The sequence below is a fragment of the Anabrus simplex genome, chromosome 2 (genome assembly GCF_040414725.1).
Source record: "Anabrus simplex isolate iqAnaSimp1 chromosome 2, ASM4041472v1, whole genome shotgun sequence".
NCBI lineage: Eukaryota > Metazoa > Arthropoda > Insecta > Orthoptera > Tettigoniidae > Anabrus > Anabrus simplex.
This window is the reverse complement of record NC_090266.1, coordinates 751,516,393-751,540,517: the sequence shown is the minus strand read 5'-3', so window position 1 is coordinate 751,540,517 and position 24,125 is coordinate 751,516,393. Positions and strand designations below refer to the sequence as shown.

General features: G+C 39.3%; 1 protein-coding gene across 3 annotated transcripts in view; it reads left to right on the top strand.

Moving 5' to 3' along the window:
* Nucleotides 1–24,125, top strand: part of LOC136863097 (calmodulin) — a 674,807-nt gene that overhangs the window by 464,998 nt on the left and 185,684 nt on the right. Inside the window, exon 1 of one of the 3 annotated variants that reach the window (XM_068225858.1) lies at nucleotides 4,499–4,713. The exons of the other annotated variants lie outside the window; for them this stretch is intronic. Within the exon in view, the coding sequence (XP_068081959.1) occupies nucleotides 4,618–4,713 (96 nt within the window). The 5' untranslated portion in view covers nucleotides 4,499–4,617. Of the gene's footprint in view, nucleotides 1–4,498; nucleotides 4,714–24,125 lie in introns of those variants that run through there. 3 annotated transcript variants of the gene reach the window in all.

The following is a 24,125-nucleotide window of genomic DNA, read 5'->3' as shown; positions in this document are numbered from 1 at the left end:
CGCCACAAACCATGCGCGCAGCACGCACTCTCGGACTCGCTGCTTCAAATACTGTGTATACAATACAATCTTACAACAGATGCTGAAAGTCGTCCTTCGTCCTTCGTAGGTTATACGGGCATCGTATCTGGAAAGCACATTCTAACTGACGCGGGTGAGATTTGAACGAATTTCGTCTGGCTTTTTCCCTGTTAAGACTGTTCGTTTGTACTTGCGTTTCTTATTTTGCACTGAGCCAGTAGTGTCAAATTTATTTACAGTATTGTGAATTGCTGTTCTAGGTGTCACTTTATCAGGGAAGTTCCGAACAAGTTCAACTCGCACGTGACTACTTTTTACACACGAAGATGCGCTGCTGTAATGAAAACATTCAGGGCTTCGACCTTCGATTGAGCACTCGCAAGCTACAGACGGACTCTCAAGGACAGAACCGGTGCTATCTCGCGTCTGGCAGCGGGAAAGGAAAACGTTCTGTCATCGGTCAAGAGTTAAAAATAAAGCCCTTTACTACAACGTGTAAAATAGGCATCTCCGGGAAAGGTCGTAATAGGAATAGGTACAGTACTGATCATAGTTTAAGACCACGTGGGTATTCCATGAAATGTCACCTCGGGTCTAAACGTCTGCCCAGGAACCCAGTTGAGTTTGTTCTCTCAGCACTCGCAATTAATTGCATATATTTCCCTGTATTTCATTGAGTTTGAACAGATATTTTGAAAAGATTTTGAAAAGCGCAAAACAACAAGAAAGTTCGTTGTGTGTACTTTGGGGGAAAGTCAAATTGTCAAAGTCAGGTGTCAAAACATTTCCGGGACCAAGAAGTGCAACAGTCATAGAGGGATAACGCACCAGTGAATTATGAATCAGAAATGTGTTAGGAACACAGCAAGTAAGTAAAGTGTGTCCTCGCCCCGAGAGTGTGCAGCTCCTTTCAGGCAGTGAGCTACATGTACCATTTTAACCACTTACAAGCCCTCCTGAAATTCTTAAATCTCTGGCAGCACCGGGTATTGAACTTCGGCCTCCAAGGATGACAGCTAGTTGTATTAATCGTTACGCTTTGGACAAGCAATTAAAATTATATGAATAACAAGGTCCTCAGAGTTCTTCCGCGGGGCCGATCACCTAGATGTTAGGTCCCTTTAAACAACAAGCATCATCAGCATCAGATCTTCGGAGAGTTACAACTAAGCACCAAGATTGAACCATTTTCGCGATTTCTTAACAAGACTGACAGCTATTTATTTATTTATTTATTTAGCAGGGAAATCGTGGTATTAAGGGTTGTTTAAATAGAATTTCTGTCAATTTTCACGGAGACGTTCGATCGGAACTGTAGTACTGACAGTTGCGTTCAAGCTCTTGTTTCACTAAGAAATAATTCAAACAAATCACATATTGCTCCGAGCTATGAAGATATTATCCCAACGTACTGTACCACTTCTTAAAATCACTCTAATGAAAGCATAATTCGTCTAGAAGAGAACAAAGTTTACATTCGTTACTAAACGAAGTTCATTATCATCTATGACGTCCAGTCCCCTTAACCAAGGTAAAAAGTGAAGTTCTTGGAAAATTTCTGAATGACAGTTCCTGGTGTAGAAGGCCTCGGAATCAATTCACGGCTCACCCGAGTATTGTAATCGTAGAATGAGAACTAGAACTGGATTCACTCAGCTTCATGAGGCAAATTGCGGACCTGTCTGCTACGAAAGGCAGTGGACTCCGTCGCGAAGGCCAAGCAATACGAATGAAAATGTCGCAGCAGTCCAATATCTGCAGGCCATGCGATTGAGCAGAAATTGTCTCGGCGGGCCAAAAGGCTGTATGTGCGCGGTGTGGTGGGGGCTGCAAGGATGTTTCTAAAGTAAAAGAGAAGCTTGTAGGTTTACGTGATTTTTGATATCTTGATCATACACTAGTCACGGGATCTCTCATTTTACGTGGAATCTGAACCACAGGAAAGAATGAAGTGTTATAAAAATGTGTGTATATGCTAATTATTTGCTATTGTCCACGTGCACAGCTGTCTAGCACTATGGGTAAAGGAAATATTTTTGCTTGTCAAAAATGGACAATATTCACGAGTCTCCCATGAAAGAGACATTCTCCCAAACTGACTTAGAAAAATCCCAGGACATTTCCAATCAGGACCCTGTTGAGATGTTTCATGCCTTGTATTTGAAAATAAAGTAGCATAGTTTCACAATGATAAGTATGTAATATATTGTGATAGAGTGCTTGTGAACTCAGAAAATCTAAAGGCCTACACTAAGTTACATGTAGCGTACAAGTAAAAATAATACAAGGCAAAAAGTGCAGATATTCAGTTTCTACAGTGTCCGACTCATTGGCTGAATGGTCAGCTTTGGGGCCTTCGGTTCTAGTTCCAACACTTTCCTCTTCATATTCAGACAACACACTACACTACCAACAACCACAGCAACACTCAATAATGATTACATCCTTCCATATAATGTTGGCATCAGGAAGGGCATCCGGCCGTAAAAATGGCCAAATCCACATGTGCGACACAGTTCGCACCCGCGACCCCACAGGTGTAAGAATAGCTGTAGTAGAAGAAGAAGAAGAATTCACTTCCTACAGTCTCTCAGCTTCAGAAGTTATTTTCTAATAATTATATAACTAAATGTTGGAATATGTGATTCGGACAGGCTAGCGTTGTCTAGAAACGGCAAGTATATATTTCGAGCACCTGCTGTGTAGAACACACGGAAATTATGATGAGACCGTGAGTTAGCATCCCATAGCTGAGATGCAAAAGTATATGTTCCACATATTTCGTTTATACGGCAATAATAAGGTTATAAATTTGTTCAAAGTGAAAATCTGACTGACGTAAGGTATATGCGCATTCATCAAGAGGATGTTCACGAGGTTTCAATGATTTCATAGTCCAAGTACAGTACATGAATAGAAAGGGATTTTTTCAAAGGATGGAAATACCTTGCCATAATGAGTAAAATACGGATGTGAAGATACATAGCACCTGTGCTATTATCATCTAGTCATAGGCAATGGAAGTCTTGGAAGTAAAAGCTAAGTGGTTATAATCATACTGCACCACAATGTATTGTCCATCCTTAGTGTTTCTTCTAAGGATACCTTCTGGGGAAAAGAGGAGACTTGTAATTTTACGTGACTGTTGATATCATGGTCATAGCACGGGACATCCAGTCTTACGCGGAATCCGAACTACAGGGACGTGACATTTCAATTCAAACATACCGCATGCATTGGCTGGGATTCGAACCACGGCCACCTTCGTGAGAAGTCAGCGACGACGTTACTGGGCTATCACTCTCTAAATGATATTTTTCATATTGATTCTGAAATATCTGGAAAAAAATAATATTAGTGGCCTAATTATTTACTGTTAGACCGCTCTACTCGCACATCGGATAGATGGCTAGCTATGTAACACATTAGGTAATGTACTCGCGTCTTATTCCTTTGGTAGCGGGATTGGATAATGGCATTATATTGTAACGTAAGGGTACTTAGATGCAGGAGAACCGTGTCGGTATACTCATTGACACGTTAAATAACATTTTATTCTCTTAGATCAAAATTCCAAATCCATGGCTCCTTTAAAACCGTTTTCACTTAATGGGACCTTAAACGTAAAACATTATTGGAGTGAACTGGAGAACGATGACTGTGTTGTCTCTAGACTTGGAAGTGGGCAACGGCCACGACGATGATGACTGCAAAAAGGAGGATTTTTCTTTTCCGTTTCCTTGACTGATGGCGTTAAATGCAGGCATGATACGCCCAGGTAATATAATATGTTTTCGGTTTCTACAGTCCTGGAGGTGTTTTGTTTACCTCTGTAAAGCTCAGAGTAAAAGACTGAAGATTAAAGCACAAAGTTCCTTAGAAACCTTCGTAATAAAATTTCTAAGTACCACAGTTATCTTTTATGTTTGTTTACGTCATAAACTGGTCTAATGGACAATTACTTTATTTAAACTACCAACTCATGGAACGCTCCCATCACTAGTATAATGAATTTCTAAAACGAGGTAAATTTAGTTTCCAAGTTACAGTCGTACTGCGAGGATGGGGACTCATTTGGTCGTTTGAGAGTTGATTTTCCTCCAGGACAAAAACAATCCAACGTTTCACCTAGACACAGAGAGAAATGATTGTCATGGAAATTCTGAAGGATGCGAGAGAACGATCAGAAAAATGATCACTCAGGAATTTAGAATTTCATTTCATTGAGTACATTTTAACTTGCTTCATTCCACTGCCCACATTTTAATTAATTAATTAATTTATTTATTTATTTACCTGTTTAATAAGTTATTTGTGTATTTATTGCCACTTCAAGCGAATATCAGAATTCTTCGGTGCCTATATTTAAACCAATGACTCCGGCTTCCAGCTGTGTTGTATCGTACAGTTGTTTAACGTGTTAAGTTCATTAAGTAGCTCGTGATTCATTCCTCTTCATTTACGATTACAGCGAGTGAGTTATTGAGTGCGTGATGGAACTAAACGTGTGAGTGAATACCGTACTGCATTCAGTGAGTGGGATCAATCGTTCTTTTGAACTCAAGTACTGGTAGTGTTCAGTTTGAGTGTACCAACATGGCTGCAACGGAAGATAAAAGTGAGGACTTGTACGACAAAGAATACAGCCGCCTGAAGCGGATGACTAGTCAATATGAATTTCGACAAATATCGGTAAGTTTTAACTTATAATTAGACAGCGGAAGTTTAGGCTCCAAAAGGTAATGTTTTAGGTGCCTAAAATGGCGTCCTTAACTGATATATTTAGGAGCTAAAGTGAATAATAGGCAGATATATATAACTGAGCAGATATCAAGAAAAGATTAAAACAGTGACGTAAACGACCTTAACTTAATTTGAATGTGCAATATCGGTATTAAAAGAAATCAAATACATTTCACAATTGGCACACATAGGCCTAACTCATAATTACAGACTGAGGTTAAACATCATGTCCGTAGTTGGCTTCACAGTAAATAATGAGCACTTTTTCTAAATTTTCCGTAGAAAAGTTATGGCGTTTGTCACTAAGTGTGCACGCTGAGAAAGAACGTTCTTGCATCCGGGAGATAGTAGGTTCGAATCCCACTATCGGCAGCCCTGAAGATGGTTTTCCGTGGTTTCCCATTTTCACACCAGGCAAATGCTGGGGCTGTACCTTAATTAAGGCCACGGCCGCTTCCTTCCAACTCCTAGGCCTTTCCTATCCCATCGTCGCCATAAGACCTATCTGTGTCGGTGCGACGTAAAGCCCCTAGCAAAAAAAGAACGTTCAACGTCAACTGAAGACACAGGGCAATATTTTAAGTTTTTGATATGATGAACTGGGATTTCTTTTTCACCATTCACTTTAGATTATTTTATTTTTGGCATTACGTTTTCTTCAGGTGAACACGTTGAGCTTTAAAGTCCAACACGTACCAGATGTGCAGCTGTAGTTCTAGTGAAAGATGAAATTCCATATTTGACAACGTTTTATTTATAAAGGTAAAGAGACTGGGACGTTCGTATTGTGTCACTAATTGCTGAGCATACCAAAGCTGGGAAGGAGGAAAGGGTTGCTATCTGTCCTTGCAGTGTTTAATGGCACAGGCTCATAAAATCATAGTTGATGTTTAAGTTACAGGCTCTTTAAAAATAATTGTACAGTAGGCCATTATTATGAATAGTGTAAAATAACAAAATTAAAAAGGTAATTCAAATCTAACAAAGAAACAACTAGTCAATCTGGAAAATTGGCACTAAAAATAGAATGGAAAATAGGCATTTTAGGCATTATAAAACTGCTTTATGTAGACCTAAACGTTCATGAAAAATGTAAATTTAAACGTTGACGCATGTATACGTTAAGGAAAAATAGGCATTTACCTAAAATCCGCTGTCTACTTATATTATAATATAGGGTTCTACATCCCCATTGACCACATGTATTCCATTAGCTGTTATGCCTGATCTGGATCTAAACCTGAAGTATAAAACCAATTCGTGACAATTGATATGCACCATGTGGTGTGTGTGTGTGTGTGTGTGTGTGTGTGTGTGTGTGTGTGTGTGTGTGTGTGTGTGTGTGTGTGTGTGTGTGTGTGTGTGTGTGTGTGTGTGTGTGTGTGTGTGTGTGTGTGTGTGTGTGTGGAGGGGGAGGGTGGGGGTCTGTCGTCATTGTGAAGATGTATGGATCCTCATAGCCTATGTGGACATTTTACACACAAAAACACCTAAGGTGGAGCCTAAGAGGCGTACTAAATCAGGGAATATGAGATTCTAGTCACATTCCACGTCCTTCTCTGACACACAGTGCCAAGTGGTTAGGCAGTACGGGCCAGGACAGCTGTCAGACTCTATTTACATTTCAGTCGAAACCTAGTAGGTTTGATAGAACAGGCATGCTACATACAGTATATAAAATAAATTTTGTCAGAAGAAGATAGGCATTTAACGGAGAAAAAACATAATTCAATAAAATACAACGCTAATTCACGTGCAAACACTTCGATTCACCTCCAAAATGAATTTCAGTTTCTACATCATCAGATAGTTTGATTATAGAAGAGTTGCTCTGGCTAGTTCAATACCGGAAAGTGCAATCCTTTTAAAATCCCCCTTAGTCCACTTAAAACTTTCACTTGAAACATGTCCACCTCCATAAACGTCCATTTATAAATGTGTACTTATTCATTCAATGTGGCCCACTCAGTGTAGGCCTCCTTTTCGGGGTCCCCGGATTCTATTGCTGGCTCATTCGAGGATTTTAATTCTGGACCGACTGCTGGAACAGGGTTTAATCAGCCTCGTGAGACCAACGGAGAAGGTATCTAACATGAAACGTAGTGGACCTGTCCATAGGAGTCAAGAAATACGGTTGAGAAATTCGTCACGGTGACGAGTTGCGACTTCAAGATCTTCAGCATTCGACTTACGAGGCCAAGACCCTTCAGTGCCTGGATGTGCATGAGTTTGTATCTCTGTCTGTTCTGTTTTTGTCATTAAATGCCTGGATTTAGACTGGAATATAATATACACTGTTATAAAACTCCAGAGGTATTGATTAAATGTTAATTTATGATTTAGCAATAATTAATAAATTAACAATTAAATGTTAAATGCATATTCTGCGTAAGTGGAATTTATTTTCTATGGCAAATTTCCTCGGAACCATGTTAGCGCGTAGATTCTATGTCTCATTATCGTTGTGCTTATATTGATTGTATCGCTCAATTCCCTGTTGATTAGTATAATTGATCGATAATACGTTTTATTTACGAGGTACCGGTACCTTACATTCACATGTCTGCTGTTAATGTGGATTATTGCACAATTTGCATCATTATGCTCTTGTATGATGTTTGCTATAAATTTCCAAACACTGACGTGATGTCCAGAAAAATGTTTTAATTTCAGAGTTGGAGTCTTCCACTATTTTATAGGTTCTATGACCACATGTCAACGTTATTTCAGAGGAATCCTTCGAAAAAAGCAGGAACATTGAAGCTGTGATCAACGACCTCTGAAAAATATATTTTGTATTTTGAGGATTCTCATGAATTTCGTTATACAGGTTTTTAAATCTTCTTGCAAGAATACTTATTGTAATTAAAGGTAAATCTTGTAATTTCTTTGTTTGTATTTCTCTTTCAGTTACTGATTACAAATACAGATGTGTTTTTTACGTGCTTATATTATATCCACGGGACCTCCATTTTTTACATGGATTTCGGACGTGATTTTCGTTTTCAATAATCCTACATCATTGACCAAGAATCAAACCATGGCTGTCTTGGTAAGAAGCGAGTGACAATTTCACTTAGCTATCATGGCTCCCATTAATTCAGTACGCAACTAATATTTTCTTTTCTGTAAATGGTCTGAGATTAGTGACATATTATCCCTGTCATCGAAATAACCCCGTGTAGCATTCAAATTAGATATTTCAAAACACATCATAACCGTGCTTGTTTCCAGTTGATGACCTTCGTAATGAGTATCATTCTTCAAAATCTAATATTCTTATAGCTATAAGTTTCTACTTTTTCCCTGCAGTACAATCAGACTATACCAAAAACGAGTTCTGGGTTAATTCCAGGGGTAAAGCCGGCCGAGTAGAGAGCTATCATAGTGTCAAGGTTAGGAAGAGGGGAAGTATTTACATTACACTTGTATAGGGCCTTCACAGGCTTTACAGTAATGACTGTGTTTTGATTCTTCTAAATACAATTATTTACTGGTTCCTTTTAGAAAACTGGGACACAAAGCACAAGAAACTCGGGTTATTTGCGAAATATAGGACAATTTTCTTTCCATTAATAATTAATTTTATTTCTGTGAATTGAAAATGCATCTTACGGCGGCCAAACGTTTAGTTTTATTAAATTTTTTCCCGTAAGGGGAATACTTGTTAAGGTTTTATCGAAGACGGTAGAATCCAATACCTCTAAAAATGTCTCGTTATGAAGACAAAATAAAAGAAAGCTCGCACTTTTATGTAATTGCTAATTCCGTGAACATTGGCGACAAGACCGCCAGCTTTTCGTGGAAACACAACCACAGAGACGGGACTATTCATTTCAAAAGTCCCACACGCAATGCACAAAATTCGTATCATGTCTCCTTTCACGAAAATCCTGTGCAATTGTCACTAAGCTATGACGACTGTATGGGTTCAGTAGATCTATCATTTAATGACGGCGAACCAGCAGGTTGCAATTTAAAAAATGTGGTTTTTTCTTCCGTGGATGTAGGTTCAGTGCGACATCTATTTGCAGTACGGACCGTGGTGAAGAATGTGAATTGTGTGGCTTTGCCAGTGGGGAGGAGGTAATGGTAAATATATCATAAAATTACTCAATAACTTTTCTGGTCGACAGAACGTGAAACTGAACAGCAGACAATTCCGAATTCTACATGGCAATTCAACCTATTGATGGGACTGCAATTCGATTAACTGTCTAATTATCTTAAGGTGTGTTACTTCATTAAGTGTCTAACGACAGCTCTGTTCATTAACTAATTCCATGTAGATAGAAGTTGTGATCCTGCCGGATAAAATGTATTGCAATGGTACCCCTTGTCATTATACTAGTAGAGTCAAAATTTTACCGAAATTTGGCTGGCTCTGCTTTATCATGTAGGTAAATTCTCTGCCTTGTCTACGTAGAGTACAACCCGAGACCGACGAGAAAGACAGGCCGTGGCGCGCACGTCACACATTGACTCTGCCAGTCTGTTTAGAAAATACGTCCCGAGTACCACGCTACTGTAGTCTCTCGCGACATCCCCAGATGTGTTCTCTAGGCAGACTGGCTGAGTCACGTGACGTTCAATGTGTAACATGCGCGTCACGGCCTATTTTCCTCACGGCCTCGGTACAGCCTATGGCCCATTCGTAAGAGAACAAATTATGCTCGACTTATTTTGGATGATTGGTACATTTTGAATTCATTCCTGAAGGTCAGACTCTCCCTAAGGGGACGCATGTTGCCATTCTTCAGTGTCTTCGTAATATAGTGTTACATAAAGAGCCTCTCTTGTGGCAAGGTGAGCATTGTACTTCCCATCACGATAACGCCCTAGCACAACCGTCGCTCCCTAACATACCTGTCCTTCCTCATTCTCTGTATTTTCCAGATCATGCTCCAACCTGCTTCCGATAGTGGAAACCTTCCTAAGGAGGCGGATGTTCGCGTAGGCCGTAGAGGTGAAAACGAATGCAATGTGCGCTCCGCGGGAAGTGATCGTAGACGTACTGTAGGACTGTTTGCAAAAGTGGTATGGATGCTGAGAGATGTACAGTATGTCACTGGCCAGGGGGTTTACCTTGAAGGTGGTATCGTGTAAAAGTTCCATGTTCTCTATAATAACAGTTTCTACATATGTTCGCTTACATTTAACTCTTAATGGTACGTATTTGTTATGATCTGGATCGAGAAATGAGATATCCACCTGGGGATTTGAAATTAGTTACTTCCCCAGCATTTTCCTAGAGTTAGTTCTTGAAGATTTCCGTGCCCTAAGATCAAATCATTCAACTTTATCTCCCTCGTTCTCGCATTGGAGCCGTAATTATTATTATTATTATTATTATTATTATTATTATTATTATTATTATTATTATTATTATTAACAGGTATGTGCTTCACTACCGTTGATCTCAAAAGACGTTATTGAGACGAACTTTCGGCCTGAACAAAATTTTAATTGTGTCAGTAAATTTCTAGACGGGGATTTCACGCATTTAGCACACTCAAATATTAATCAATTATGTCGTACATCCAGTCCATCGTCATACTATCTCCTGGTGATGAGGACAGGCTCCGAAAGTTTCTGGTCTAGTGGAACCTCAAGGTTTCCACCATTCGTAAACTCGGTACTAATTGGAATGTAGATATCAGCTCTATGGCTGACTGCCCTTTCCCTCCAGAAATTAGCTGTTATTTATTCTTCTTCTAGGTTTAGCACCTCTTCAGATATTATATTTACATTTCTACAATTTTCAACACCGTGGCTGGAAACAGAACCCACATTCTTCTATGTAATCCTTGCACGTTTTTACGGCCTTGTTTACCCAGTTCGCTGGCAATAAATGCAATGTGTCGTTGCTCTAAATATAAATTGTGTCCACTTTCGTGTAGAAAGTTCTTGTCTAAATTGTAAACAGTAGGAACTAATATGCTTAAAGACTGTCTCTCCTGCACAATGTGTTTTTCTTTAACCCTTAAATGCGCAATTTATTATTTCTTTTAAATATGATGGTTTTTCATTTCAAAAGTTATACATTATTATTAGAAGAATGTTTGTTTTTAAATTATCAAAATAAATATTTTTATTTGCTTGAATCAGTCAAAAAGGTTACGAGTTTTGAATGTTTTGCGTACCGGTGTATGCAAAGCTGTACGAGTAGTGTAACTCTGCCGCACTTCAACCTTAAGGGATGTCCTTGCTCACGAATTCTCTGAGGTAAACAACATTTTATTTGTTTTACCTTAATTTTTAAAATTTACACTTCACACCAGCTGATTAGCAAGAAGTATCATAAAATAAAAGATTGTTCAATTTTTAATACACTACCGACCCCTACCGTGTTCGTCTGTAAGTTAAAGTAAATGCACACTTGGAATCGTAGGGAAGGTATAACAAGTAAGTGAATTCTCCTTTGCACATATGCAATACTGTGCATTTATGGGTTAAAGTTTGCTGAAGTGAGAACATAAACTGAACAGTTCACTTGCACAACGTAGCAAAATATGATTTATACAGAAAGTAAGTGTGGTGTAAGTGTCCTGTACAGATCTGAGTATAAAATGGAATAATCCTGTAAGATGAACTGGTACAGAACATACCTTCTTCTGTCAAGAATCCGTGGTAAATTTAGATCACTGGCATTTATGGGTGCAGAAAGCAATTCCTTGTAAATAGATATTGCACGATTTGAAATAAATCTTGTGGCGTACAATTCGAGCAGTCCAATATTCTCTGCGTCCTTTAACTGTTCTTCCAGAATCGACTCCGGGTATTATTATTTTTCTTATTATTATTAATGACAATACGTTTATTGCACCTACAATACCTGCTGTGTTTCTGTGTTCACATTTCTGTATTGATTTGAAGTCTGAACAGCATACCAGTATAGATTCCACACACCTAGCTGCAGTCGCTTAAGTGCGGTCAATATCCAGTATTCGGGAGAAAGTGGGTTCGAACCCCACTCTCGGGAGCCCTGAAAATGGTTTTCCGTGGTTTCCCATTTTCACACCAGGTAAATGCTGGTGCACGGACGCTTCCTTACCACTCCTAGCCCTTTCCTGTCCCATCGTCGCCATAAGACCTATCTATGTCGGTGCGACGTAAAGCAACTTGTAAAGAAAAGTATTCTATAATCGAACAGTTTATCAGAATGGATTACAAGACCATTTATTTCAATATCCCAAGACCCTTACTTCAAACAAGAAATTTGTGGAGAGACTGATCGTAGCCGACGATAGTAACAAGTTCCCAGCAAATTATTTTTTGTCTTGTGATAAGAAATTTTTCGGCATATGTTTTACTTCGCACCAGTCTTGCCAGGTCTACAGCACAAATAAAAAATCGGTAGATTGTACGTAAAACTGTCGGGTCTTTTAATGAAAATTTCGGTAGTTTCTCGAGCACTGGAATGTTATACGAGGTTTGTCCGGAAAATACGTATAAAAGTTGAATAATAACTTTATTTGACAATTATTCAGGTATTACAATATGGTCTCCTTCAAAGTACTCTCCCTGAGACAAGATGCACTTCTGCCAACGCCGTTTCCACTGTTGATAACATTGTTGAAAGTCTTCAGTTGTGATGCTGTTCAGTTGCAGTGTCGTTTCTCCCTTGATGGCTTCCACATCACCCAAGTGCCGCCCCCGAAGCACCATTTTGCATTTCTGGAACAGGAAGAAGTCACAAGGGGCTAAATCGGGTGAATAAGGCGAGTGGTCTGTCACGGTGATTGAGCTTCGGGCCAAAAACTCACGCACAACGAGCGACGTGTGAGCGGGCGCATTGTCGTGATGAAGGATCCACCTGCCCCCTTGTGCCAAATCCGGTCGAACTCGGGCCACACGAGCTCTGAGACTTGATGTTGATGCGCTGTTCCTCAATCAGAGAGAGCTCCATACAGACGGCAGGTGAAAACGGGTAACTTTCAACAAGCAGCCGCACACTGCTACTGACATGCAGAGCTCTCCGACTCGAACTGAACGTTGAGAAGATTGGCGACAACAGCAGTGCCACCTGGCGGCGCCTCCGCGATACGTGATACGTCACCCCGACGGATTTAGACGTATTTTCCGGACAAACCTCGTAACTAAATTAAAGAATGCAGTAGTCATGTGAAGTTGTTATGAGAAAAATATACAGTTTCACTCACAAGTACTCTCTGGACATTCTATGCGTCTTCTTCTTCTTCTTCTTCTCTTTCTCCCCATTTTTCCTGTAGATGCAGTTATTCATCAGCCGTAGAAATTGTGCACCAATTTTGAAGTTGGAGCAGGATTCAGATTATATATTCTGTATGCGGGTCGGGGATTTCCCTTTGAATGATGCAGTAAAGCATTAGTTTTGAGTTCAATAAGAGGGGAGATTACGCAATTCGAGCCTAAAATGAATGCGGGGAAGTACCTAACGAGTGATGTTATCGATAAAATGTCACGCAGTGAGACGAAGAAAGAGTTTTTCGGCACAAATATATGACGTATCATAAATAGTTATTATTCATTTTCCTTAACTTTGGATTAGAAGAAATTTCGGGACATGTTTTGTTTTTTCGGATTTTCTGGTGGATTGCAAAAAAATTTCGGGAGATCCCCTGAAATTTCGAGAGACCTGGCAACACTACTACGCACAGATACAGATAGGTCTTATGGCGACCATGGAATAGGACAGGGTTAGGACTGTGAAGGAAGTGACCGTGGTCTTAATTAAGGTACAGCACGAGCCTGGTGTGAAAATAGGAATCCGCGTAAGTCAATGGCGTCAGTGGGGTTTGAGCCCACTATCTCCCGAATGCATGCTCACAGCTGCGTGGCCCAAACGCATAGGCAGCTCGCTCGGTAGAGATCCTTTTCAAGGAAAAGGTTTAATCCATCTGTCTCCCTGATGCATGGATAATGACCAGGACGTTCGACGTTTAAATATTCTGAGTGATTAATATTCTTAAAACAAATGGAAACACGAGCTATCATAAAAATATAAATAACATATGAATTAATTTACAGCTTAAGGTGGCAGATAATATCTGTTGAGAAGTAATGTATCGTTTCTGGCCACCAACGTATACTACCATCGCAGCTAATGTTAAAGAACCACTCTCGTGGAATTGAACACTACTGATGATGACTAACGTCGCCAAGGATAACAGAAACTGAGCATTAACTCATCACATTGTGTGGACAGGTAGGTTGCTGCCCAGTCACTAAATTCAACATAAAAAAACAAATTACGAAACTCATTCAAGTAGCATCTCATTCCGCTCGTTATGTTAGAGACGTCCGCGCCGCCTTCATGGCACGAGGCGACAAGATTGCCTTCGGGAAAGTTGCCAAAAGAGAAATTTCCAGAGATCGTTTGGCTTCGCGACCTATTCTAAGAAATAGTTAACATTTAATGACGCTGAAAACAACACGAGCAGCATAGAACGGCCTCATTGGTGAAACCACTACATTCTCCTAGTAGGCTACGTGTTAATGCTTCCAAGGAGGAATATCTCAGGAATTTCTTTGATTTTATAACGAATAGGAATGAATTGTTCATAGGATCTTCAGATTACACGACATAAAGGAAATACTGTATCTAAAAGCCATAGCGCTCCATCCCTGACGTATCCTGGTCTACTAAGCAATCGCTGCGAAGACGGAAGGCTTGCAGATTATAAGATGACATGTGGTCAGCACGACGAGTCTTCTCGGCCGATGTTATTGGCTTTCTAGAGCGAGACCGTTACCTCATCATCAGGTAACTCCTCGATTGTTCTCGCGTAGGCTAAGTGGACCTCGGACCAGATGACTGATCGATGTAAAAAATCCCTGACCTGGCCGCGAATAGAACTTGTGGCCTCCAGGTAAAAGACGGGCTCACTTCTCCTAGACTGTGGCACTGGCATTTACGTTGTAATTCTCAGCAAGCCTGTCTGCAAAATATCATAAATGGTATAGATGATAGTGTATTGCTTTCTAGGGTAAATCTCAGTGTACAATCAACTAATCTGGGGGCACGGCAGACTTTCTACTGTGGACGTCACACGGCCGTCAGTCAAAGGAATTTACCGTTGGTGACAGTATGTGAATAATTTAATGAAATAGAAACTGTGCAGTTAGAGACTCGCAGCTGTGAGCTTGCATCCGGGACACAGTGGTTTCGAATCACACTGTCGGCAGCCCCGAAGATGTTTTTCCGTAGTTCCCCATTTTCACACCAGTCAAATGCTGGGGTTGTACGTTAATTAAGGCTACGGTCGTTTCCTTCCCACCCCTAACCCTTTCCTACCCTATCGTCACCGTAGGACCTATCTGTGTCGGTGCGACGTAAAGCAAAATTGTAAAAAGAGATAATGATTTTGGAACGCCAAGTCAGGTCTTTTTTGTTTTATATCTGTTTAAATGTGACTACCCGATTTATTTTCTCTGTGCTTTAAATTAAGTTCATTTCACTGAGTAGAATTGTTGACAGAACAACATGTTATTTGCTTGACTGCATGTGCAGTATAGATATCTGTACATGCTTGACGTCATTAAAATTTTTGTCTAAGCACGAAAGTTCTCAGCACTTCCCAAGACCTCGCAAGACAAGTATTTCTGCACTGACAGTAACTTATTTACCGAGAGAGTTGGCCGTGCGGTTAGGTCGCGTAACTGTGAGCTTGTATTCGGAAGATGGTGGGATCGAATCCCATCGTCGGCAGCCCTGAAGATGTTTTTACGTGGTTTCCAATTTTCACACCAGGTAAATGCTGGGGGCTGTTCCCTAATTAAGGCCACGGTCGGCACCTTCCCAATCCTAGCTCTTTCCCACGCTTGCGTCGCCGAAATCCTTCGATGTATTAGTGCGACGTTAAGAACCACTCGTTAGTAACATATTTCCGTTACAGATAATGTTATTTCAATGTACCACAGGTAATTAGATTGTTGCTTCTTTCTTTTCTGACTACCTCTTTCCTTCCTCCTTTTCTTCGTCAGTGCTTTATTTCATGTTTTATATAGACCCTATGTCCGACTCGTTGGCTGAATGGTCAGCGTACTGGCCTTCGGTTCAGAGGGTCCCGGGTTCGATTCCCGGCCGGGTCAGGGATTTTAACCTTAATTGGTTAATTCCAATGGCCCGGGGGCTGGGTGTTTGTGCTGTCCCCAACATCCCTGCAACTCACACACCACACATAACACTATCCTCCACCACCATAACACGCAGTTACCTACAAATGGCAGATGCCGCCCACCCTCATCGGAGGGTCTGCCTTACAAGGACTGCACTCGGCTAGAAATAGCCACACGAAATTAATTATAGACCCTATGTTATACGTACTGGGTTTTGTAATTGGAGCTAATCTCTGTATATGGCAATCTATATATTTAAAGTAACTTGTCTTGACTGACTGACTGACTGACTGACTGACTGACTGACTGACTGATTCATCATCGCCGAGCCAAAACTACTGGACAGAAAGAAATGAAATTTTGGGGATAAATTCACATTAATATGTAGGTGCTCGCTAAGGGAGGATTTTTGGATATTCCGTCACTAAGGGGTGAAAAGGGGGGGTGAATTTTTAAAATTAGCGTATCTGTATCACAAAAACTTAAAAGTTTACAGACGTAAAAATTGGTATTTGGAATCTCCTTTAAAATTAACGAAACATGTATTTTTTGTTTTTGAAAAATCCCATTAACGGCGGTGAAAATGGGGGAAAAGGGGTCGAACACCTTTTATGAGGAGACATATCTCAAAAACTGAAGATATTACAGACATGAAAATTGGTATTTGGAATCTCCTTTGAAAATAAAGAAACACGTATTTTTGTGTTTTTGGACAATCCGATGAATAGGGGGTGATCAGGAGTGACAAACGGGGTGAATTCTTAAAAAGACTATATCTGAAAATTATCTCAGACAGGTAGCATATTACGTGTTTCAAAACTGGTATTTGGAATTTCCTATAAAAGTAAAGAAACAATATTTTTTTCCGAAAATCCACTTAAAGGGAACTAAAAAAGTGGGTGAATTTTAAAAATTAGCATATCTACAGTATATCTAAAAACTTAACATGTTGCAGACGTGAAAATTGGTATTTGGAATCTCCTTTAAAAATAAGGAAACACGTATTCTTTGGTTTTCTGAAAAGCCCTTAACTAGGGGGGGGGGGGTGAAAGAATTGAAAAATTAGTTGAATTTTTGTATGAATATATATACCAAAAATCTAAAGATGTTACAAACGTGAGAACTGGTATTTGGAATCTTCTTTAAAAATAAAGAAATACGCATTATTGTTGGGGGGGGGGCGGGAATCAACTAGGTAGGGGGGATGAAAACGGAGATGAATTCCTATTACGATGATATATATGTCTCAAAACCTGAAGATGTCACACTCGTGATATTCGTATTTGGAAACTCTTTTAAAGAAACAGGTACTGTTTATTTTTGGAAAATTTGCTTAAGTGGGGAGTGTGAAAGGAAGTAAAGAAATTGAATTCTTTTTCTGGAGAAACTTATATCTCAAAACTTAAGGTTACAGACGTGGAAATTGGTATTTGGAATCTCCTTGAAAAATAAAGAAACACGCATTTTTGGGTGGGGTGAAACCAATTTAACGGGCGGTGGTTGAATGAAAAAGGAGTTGAATTCTTTTCATGAGGATCCTTATATCTCAAAAACTGAAGGTGTTACAGACATGAAAATTTGTATTTGGAATTTTCTTTCAAAGTAAAGAAACACGTAATCTTTTGTCTTTGGAAAATTCATTTAAGGGGGTGAATTAATTGAAAAATTAGTCGAATTCTTTGTATGAGCATACTTATATCTCAAAAACTAAAAATGTTACACACGTGAAAATTTGTATTTGGAATCTCTTTCTAAAATAAAGAAACACGCATTTTTGGATGGGGGTCAACTTAACGGGCTGGGGTGAAAAAGGATTTCAATTCTTTTTATGAGGATACTTATATCTCAAAAACTCAAGATTTTAGAGGCATGAACATTTGTATTGGGAATCTCCTTTCAAAGTAAACAAACAAGTGTTCTTTTGTCTTCGGAAAATCCTCTTAAGGGGGGTGAATGAATTGAAAAATTAGTTTAATTCTTTGTATGAGGGTACTAAAGATGTTAAAGACGTGAACATTGTTATTTTTAATCCCCTTGAAAAATAAAGAAACACGCACTTTGGGGAGGGAGAGTCAGCTTAACTGGTAGGAAGGGGGAAGGTGTGTGTGAAAAAGGAGTTAGATTACGTTTATGAGGATATTTATATCTGAAAAATGAAGATGTTACAGACGTGAAAATTAGTATTTGGAATCTCCTTTATAGATAAAGGGACACGCATTTGTTTTGTTTCTTCGGAAAATCGACGTAAGGGATGTGGGGTTGAAATAAGTAAATAAGGAGTTGAAATACGTATGAGGATAATTTCTCTTACAAACTGAAGCTGTTACAGACGTGAAAGTTAGTATTTTGAAGTTCCTTTCAAAATAAAGAAACACGTATTTTTGTTTTCGGAAAGTCCACTTAAGGTGGGACAGGGGTGGAAAGAAGTGAAGATTAAGAAGAAGAAGTTGAATTATTTTTATGAGTATACATTTATCTCAAAAACTGATGGTGTTAAAGACGTACAGACACGAAAACTGGCATTTGGAATCTCATTTAAAAAATAATGAAACACGTATTTTATTGTTTTCGGAAAATCCAGTTAAGGGGCTGAAAGGAATTGGAAAAGCGGGTGAATTTTTAAAATGAGTACCGGTATATCTACATTATACAGTATGTCAAAAACTTAACATGTTAGAGGCAAGAAACTTGGTATTTGGAAAGTCCTTTAAAAATACAGGAAATTGTACCTTTTTGTTTTCGGAGAAGGCACTTAACGAGGGGTGAAAGAAAGTGAAAAATAGTTGAATTATTTTTATGAGGATACTTGTGTCTTAAAAACTGAAGATGTTACAGACATGAAAATTGGTATTTGGTACCCTCTTTAAAAATAAAGGGGCTGGGGGTGGAGGAAGGAATGATCAAGGGGTTGAATTATTTTTATGGATATACTTATGTATGTATGTTACAGATATGGGAATAGGTATTTAGAATCTCCTTTAAAAATAAAGAAACTTGTATTTATTTTTTCGACTTGAAAGAAGACTGTTTCTCACACGTACAGTTGTATGTCGCATGGTCGTCTTAGCCCCCAAAGGTAATACCACAAACATGGTTTCTGAGGTAGATGAAACTCAATTTTTGGGTGAGTTTTTATACTTTAGGAATTTTCGGATAATATCTTAGTACAATGCCGAGGAACGATTACTTTGATCAAGTTACAAAATCCAGGCGAGCAAAGTCGCGGGTAATTGCTAGTAGTAAATAAATACATAAATGGTTCGTGGTGTGGTTTACTGTAATCACGTCCTAGTACGTGAACTATAGGCAACGGCTGAGTAGCCTAGTAAGTGATCCTGAGAATCATGATACCAGTTGCTATGGAACAGGAGTGGGCATCTCAGGAATATTCTGAGTCGTAGCCCTCTTGCGCTCAGGCGGCTAGGACTACACAATCCGCCGTGGTCCCTAACCCGATAGAGGAGAGATTCTCCCTGGGACTATGTGTAAGCAGGGTAACATCTTACTTCACAGAATTTTCACCGAGCAATATTTTAAGCAAGCCTCGGACCTATCGGAGTAACGGAGTCCCACTTCCATTTGACAGACGAGGGACTCCTTCGAAACAACTTGGCGAATGAAATGGAATTCGATGGAGATCTATCAATATCAGTGGGCTTATGCAAGAAATAAAAAAGAACTAGATGAGTTAGCAAAGAGTAGGCCTATGCGTCTGGATGTGTTAGTGTTTAACGATATACGGGTAAGGGGAGAAAACGAGGAAGAAATTGGAAATTAAAAAGTGTTCTAACAGGTGTTAAAAATGGAAGTGCAGAGTGTAGAGTAGGAGAGTACATCAGGAATAGTATTGCACCAAACTTACTTTCTGTTAGGCACGTAACCGAGCGAATGATGTGGTCAGATTTAGCTGTTGGAGGAATTAGGACGAAAACTATCTCAGTGTATTCAACCGGGCAAGTTGGCCGTGTGGTGAAGGGCGCGCAGCTGTGAGCTTGCATCCGAGAGATAGTGGGTTCGAATTCCACTGTCGGCAGCCGTGAAGATGGTTTTCCGTGGTTTCCCATTTTCACACCAGGAGAATGCTGGGGTTGTACCTTAATTAAGGCCACGGCAGCTTCCTTCCCATTCCTAGGCCTTTCCTATCCCATCGTCGCCATAAGACCTATCTGTGTCGGTGCGACGTAAAGCAAATAGCAAAAAAAATCAGTGTATTCACCATGTTAGGGTGCAGAAAAGGATGAAGTTGACAAGTTTTATGAAGCACTAAGTGACATCGTAGTCAGGGTTGAGAGCAAATATAGCATAGTGCTAATAGGCGATTTCAATGGGAGAGATGACAATAGAACTGAAGAGTACGAAAAGATGGGTAAATGTGGGGAAGATATGGGAGCTAATAAGAATGAACTTCTCTGCTAGTAGTTACGAATACCGGGTGAGTTGGCCGTGCGCTTAGGGTCGCGCAGCTGTGAGCTTGCATCCGGGAGATAGTGGGTTCGAACCGCACTCTCGGCAGCCCTGAAAATGGTTTTACGTGGTTTCTCCCATTTCCGCACCAGCAAATGCTGGGGATGTACCTTAATTAAGTCCATGGCCGCTTCCTTCCCACTCCTAGGCCTTTCCTATCCTATCGTTACCATAAGACCTATCTGTGTCGGTGCGACGTAAGCAAATCGTAAAAACAAAGACAAAAAACTAGTTGCGAATACATTCTTCAAGCATAACGCTGTTCACTGTTACACATGGAAGGGTAGGGGCAACAAATTCATAATAGACTATATTATAATAGACATTTAATTCAGGGAATCTGTTAGGATTGTATGGGCATTCCGGGAGGTTTTTGTAATACAGACTGCTGTCTGATCTGTAGGAGGAGAGAGAAAATGAAATCTGTCTGCCTGCGAATAAGGGTAGAAAGTATTCAGGATGAGTAAATTAGATAGAAATACATGAATATGATTAGTGAAAAGTTACAGACAGTAGACAGTAAACAGGTTCAGGATACAGAAGGAGAATGGGTGGAATAATACAGGGAAGCTGTAATAGAAAAAGCAACGGAATTCCTGGCAACAGCTATGTGTAAGTTAGAAGTAACAGACATGAAAGTAGTGAGAACGATCTGTGATACAAATAGGTGGGAACAATGGCAGGATGGTACTCGGAATGAGGAGATAAAAACTAAGTTAGAAATGAACTCGATTAATGAAGTTGTACGCATAAACCGGGTTCGGTGTTGGGGTCAGGTGAGGCAAATTTAGATGGTTAGGTAACCTAGTGGAATTAGGGACTCGGTCATGAATGTAAGGAAAGTAGGGGGAGACCATGTCTACGATGGCTAGGCTCATTATCTAATTTTTAAAGATAAGAGGTATCGAACTAAACGAGGCCACAGATTACAGATAGAGGATTGTGGTGGAGATAAGTAAATTGCCAGAAGCTCGCAGACTGAACACTGAAAGGCATAACCGTTTATAACGAAAATGTATTTATAAATAAGTATATAATCCCATTTATACCCAGAGCAATTTTTCTCAGGTTACATTGTACATCTTCGAGGAAAATGTCGAGAGAGTAACGTTTTTTAAATCCCAGAGAATCTATACTTATTCACTGTCCCAATGACTATTAGAACACACACTAACTTAGATCGCGCGTGAACTGGGAGTATTTTATTCAAAATTGCGAGTAAAGAGACAAAAACATTTCTTATGCCTTTAATGTAAATAAGAAATCCTCCGGTCTAAATATAAAGGCAATATTTTAGAAAATGGAGAAAAAGCGTGTTTAGTGAAATTTCCACTCCTTAATACAAGTCCCAAAGTCTCATATCCAGATTCTAGTGGCGCAGTTGGACTGTCGCTGTCTTTCTGTTCCCAAATTATAGGATTCGATCCTGGCTATGTTCGGTGGCATTTGAGGTTGTTTAACTGTGGCAAATCCGTATTTTTTACTTCCGAAATGTTAACGAACTACTGTGGGCCAAAAAATTACAATTATTATTATTATTATTATTATTATTATTATTATTATTATTATTATTATTATTATTATTATTATTATTATTATTATTATTATTATTATTATTCGTGGAACGCAAAGGTGTAAGCAGGTGCCAGGGTGCATGGCTGGACAGAGAAAAGATCAAAGCATAATTTAAAACACTAAATTCTGAAATTTTATTATTTTTTCTTTATTTTTGACTTTATACTTTGATAAACAATCTGAATAAGCAACAACAATAACAGTTCGGGAGCTAGTCAGCTCGTATAACAAGGTTGTACTATAAGTCCAAATCATGTACAACAGGGAAAATTACTGGCACAACAATATTTACAAAGAATGAGCGTTGTAGCTCTAAAGGTGCATAGTTTAATAGAGCATAATTTCTCCACTCAATTACATTTTAGGAGAGTGAGCTCCAAAATTTACCACAGTCCAGCCTCGCAAAGGCACAAGTTTCTTATCCAAATTTTACTCTCGATAAACTTCGAAAACAGTGTTTGCTGCCATTTCTGCTCAACAGTCTGATGCACACTAGTCTATAAACAACTAGAATTTAAACAGGGGCAAAGAGTGCCCATTCTAAATGGCCTAAATGTACAAAGAAAAGGTTTAAGAGAATCGGCCATGAACAAAATTCTAGGCGGCGAAGCAGTTGTACTCCTTTTAAAATCTTTTGAATACTCTTAAAATCCTACATGGGCTTATAGCCCTAGGTTGCAAAGGTTAAACCTATACTACAGAGGGTGACTAGATAGCGAACTATTAAGTTCCAAAATGATTTGAAGTATTTAGAAATTTAGAAAATCATAGTCACCCCCATGCCAAATTGATTGGGAATTGATAGAGGATGAACACCCTTTATTCTCTATGTTGCATACTTCCCAGCAGGGATTTGATTAGAATCTTTGGACTTGCCTGAAAATTTACATTTAAAATGTGATGTTAAACTTTAGAAATATACATTAAGAAAGAATTTTTAAACCTTCCCCTCAAGTTAACTTTCTGGAGCTATCACATGCTTAAAAGATGTCTGCCATTACCTTAAGCTGGTGGGCCTTCCGACGACGGACAGGCTGCCCTGCCTCCACTTACACCGTATGCACTCTAAGACCTAAGTGACGAAGATGACAAAATGACCCAAAAGTGCCAAGCTTATACAGCAACTCAGGGAGGAGGTTCCCGAACTCTCTTGACCTAGGTATAATGCCTGTACGCACACCCAATTTTAATTGGCTACAAACATATATACAAACATTTCTGATTGGGTACTATCATAAGGAAGATGGAAGACGAAATAGTGCTGACAACCTCAGCACATAAAAAACAATCTACAAACACATAAGTTTTACCAGCCTATACAATAGAAAATTCCTTTAAAATTTCATTGTCCGTCCTTCCGCCAGAGGGGGCACATAAGTCAATAGTAGAGACATCTAAAGACTAAAAGTCCCAAATTCTTTAGATACACAGTTCAGAGTTTACATCACAGATGGCCTTCTAGAAGGCGCGCAGTTCAATTGAACGGAGAAGGTGTACCTCCGGTACTATTATTATTATTATTATTATTATTATTATTATTATTATTATTATTATTATTATTATTGGTGTTGTTGTGATTATATAATAGTTATTGTTGTTGTCTTAGACGTTAAGGAGGCATGACTCCTGATAGAAGTTGGGACGTGATCTCCTAGAGAATGTAATTGAAATTGAAATCAGTGATAATCATGTTGGTAATATTTTAAGTTGTCGTTTCGGGACTCTTTTAACTAATACCTTTGTAAATAGAGGGTATGATAGAAGCTGTCGTCTTGAGAGTGATAATCTCGGATACAATTGTTGGACCCACAAAATGTAACTCTGGACAAAGCGGATGCGGGACAGGTTTTACTCCGGGTACTCCGGTTTTCCCTGTCATTTTTCATTCCAGCGAAACTCTCCAATATCATTTCATTTCATCTGTCATTCATTAATGATTGCCCCAGAGGAGTCCGACAGGCTTCAGAAACCGGCACAATTCCCATCCTCGCCGCTAGATGGGGGCTTCATTCATTCATTCCATTCCATTCCATTCCATTCCATTCCTGACCCGGTCGAATGACTGGAAACAGGCTGTGGATTTTCAGTTTTCATTTCTTTTGGAACATACAATATAAGTTAACGGACAAGGTAAGGGCGCCTTATACTATAAATGATGGGCAGGCTACGGCGTTAGATCCATAAAAATGTATTAATAAGAAACATGAATTAAATTGATCAGA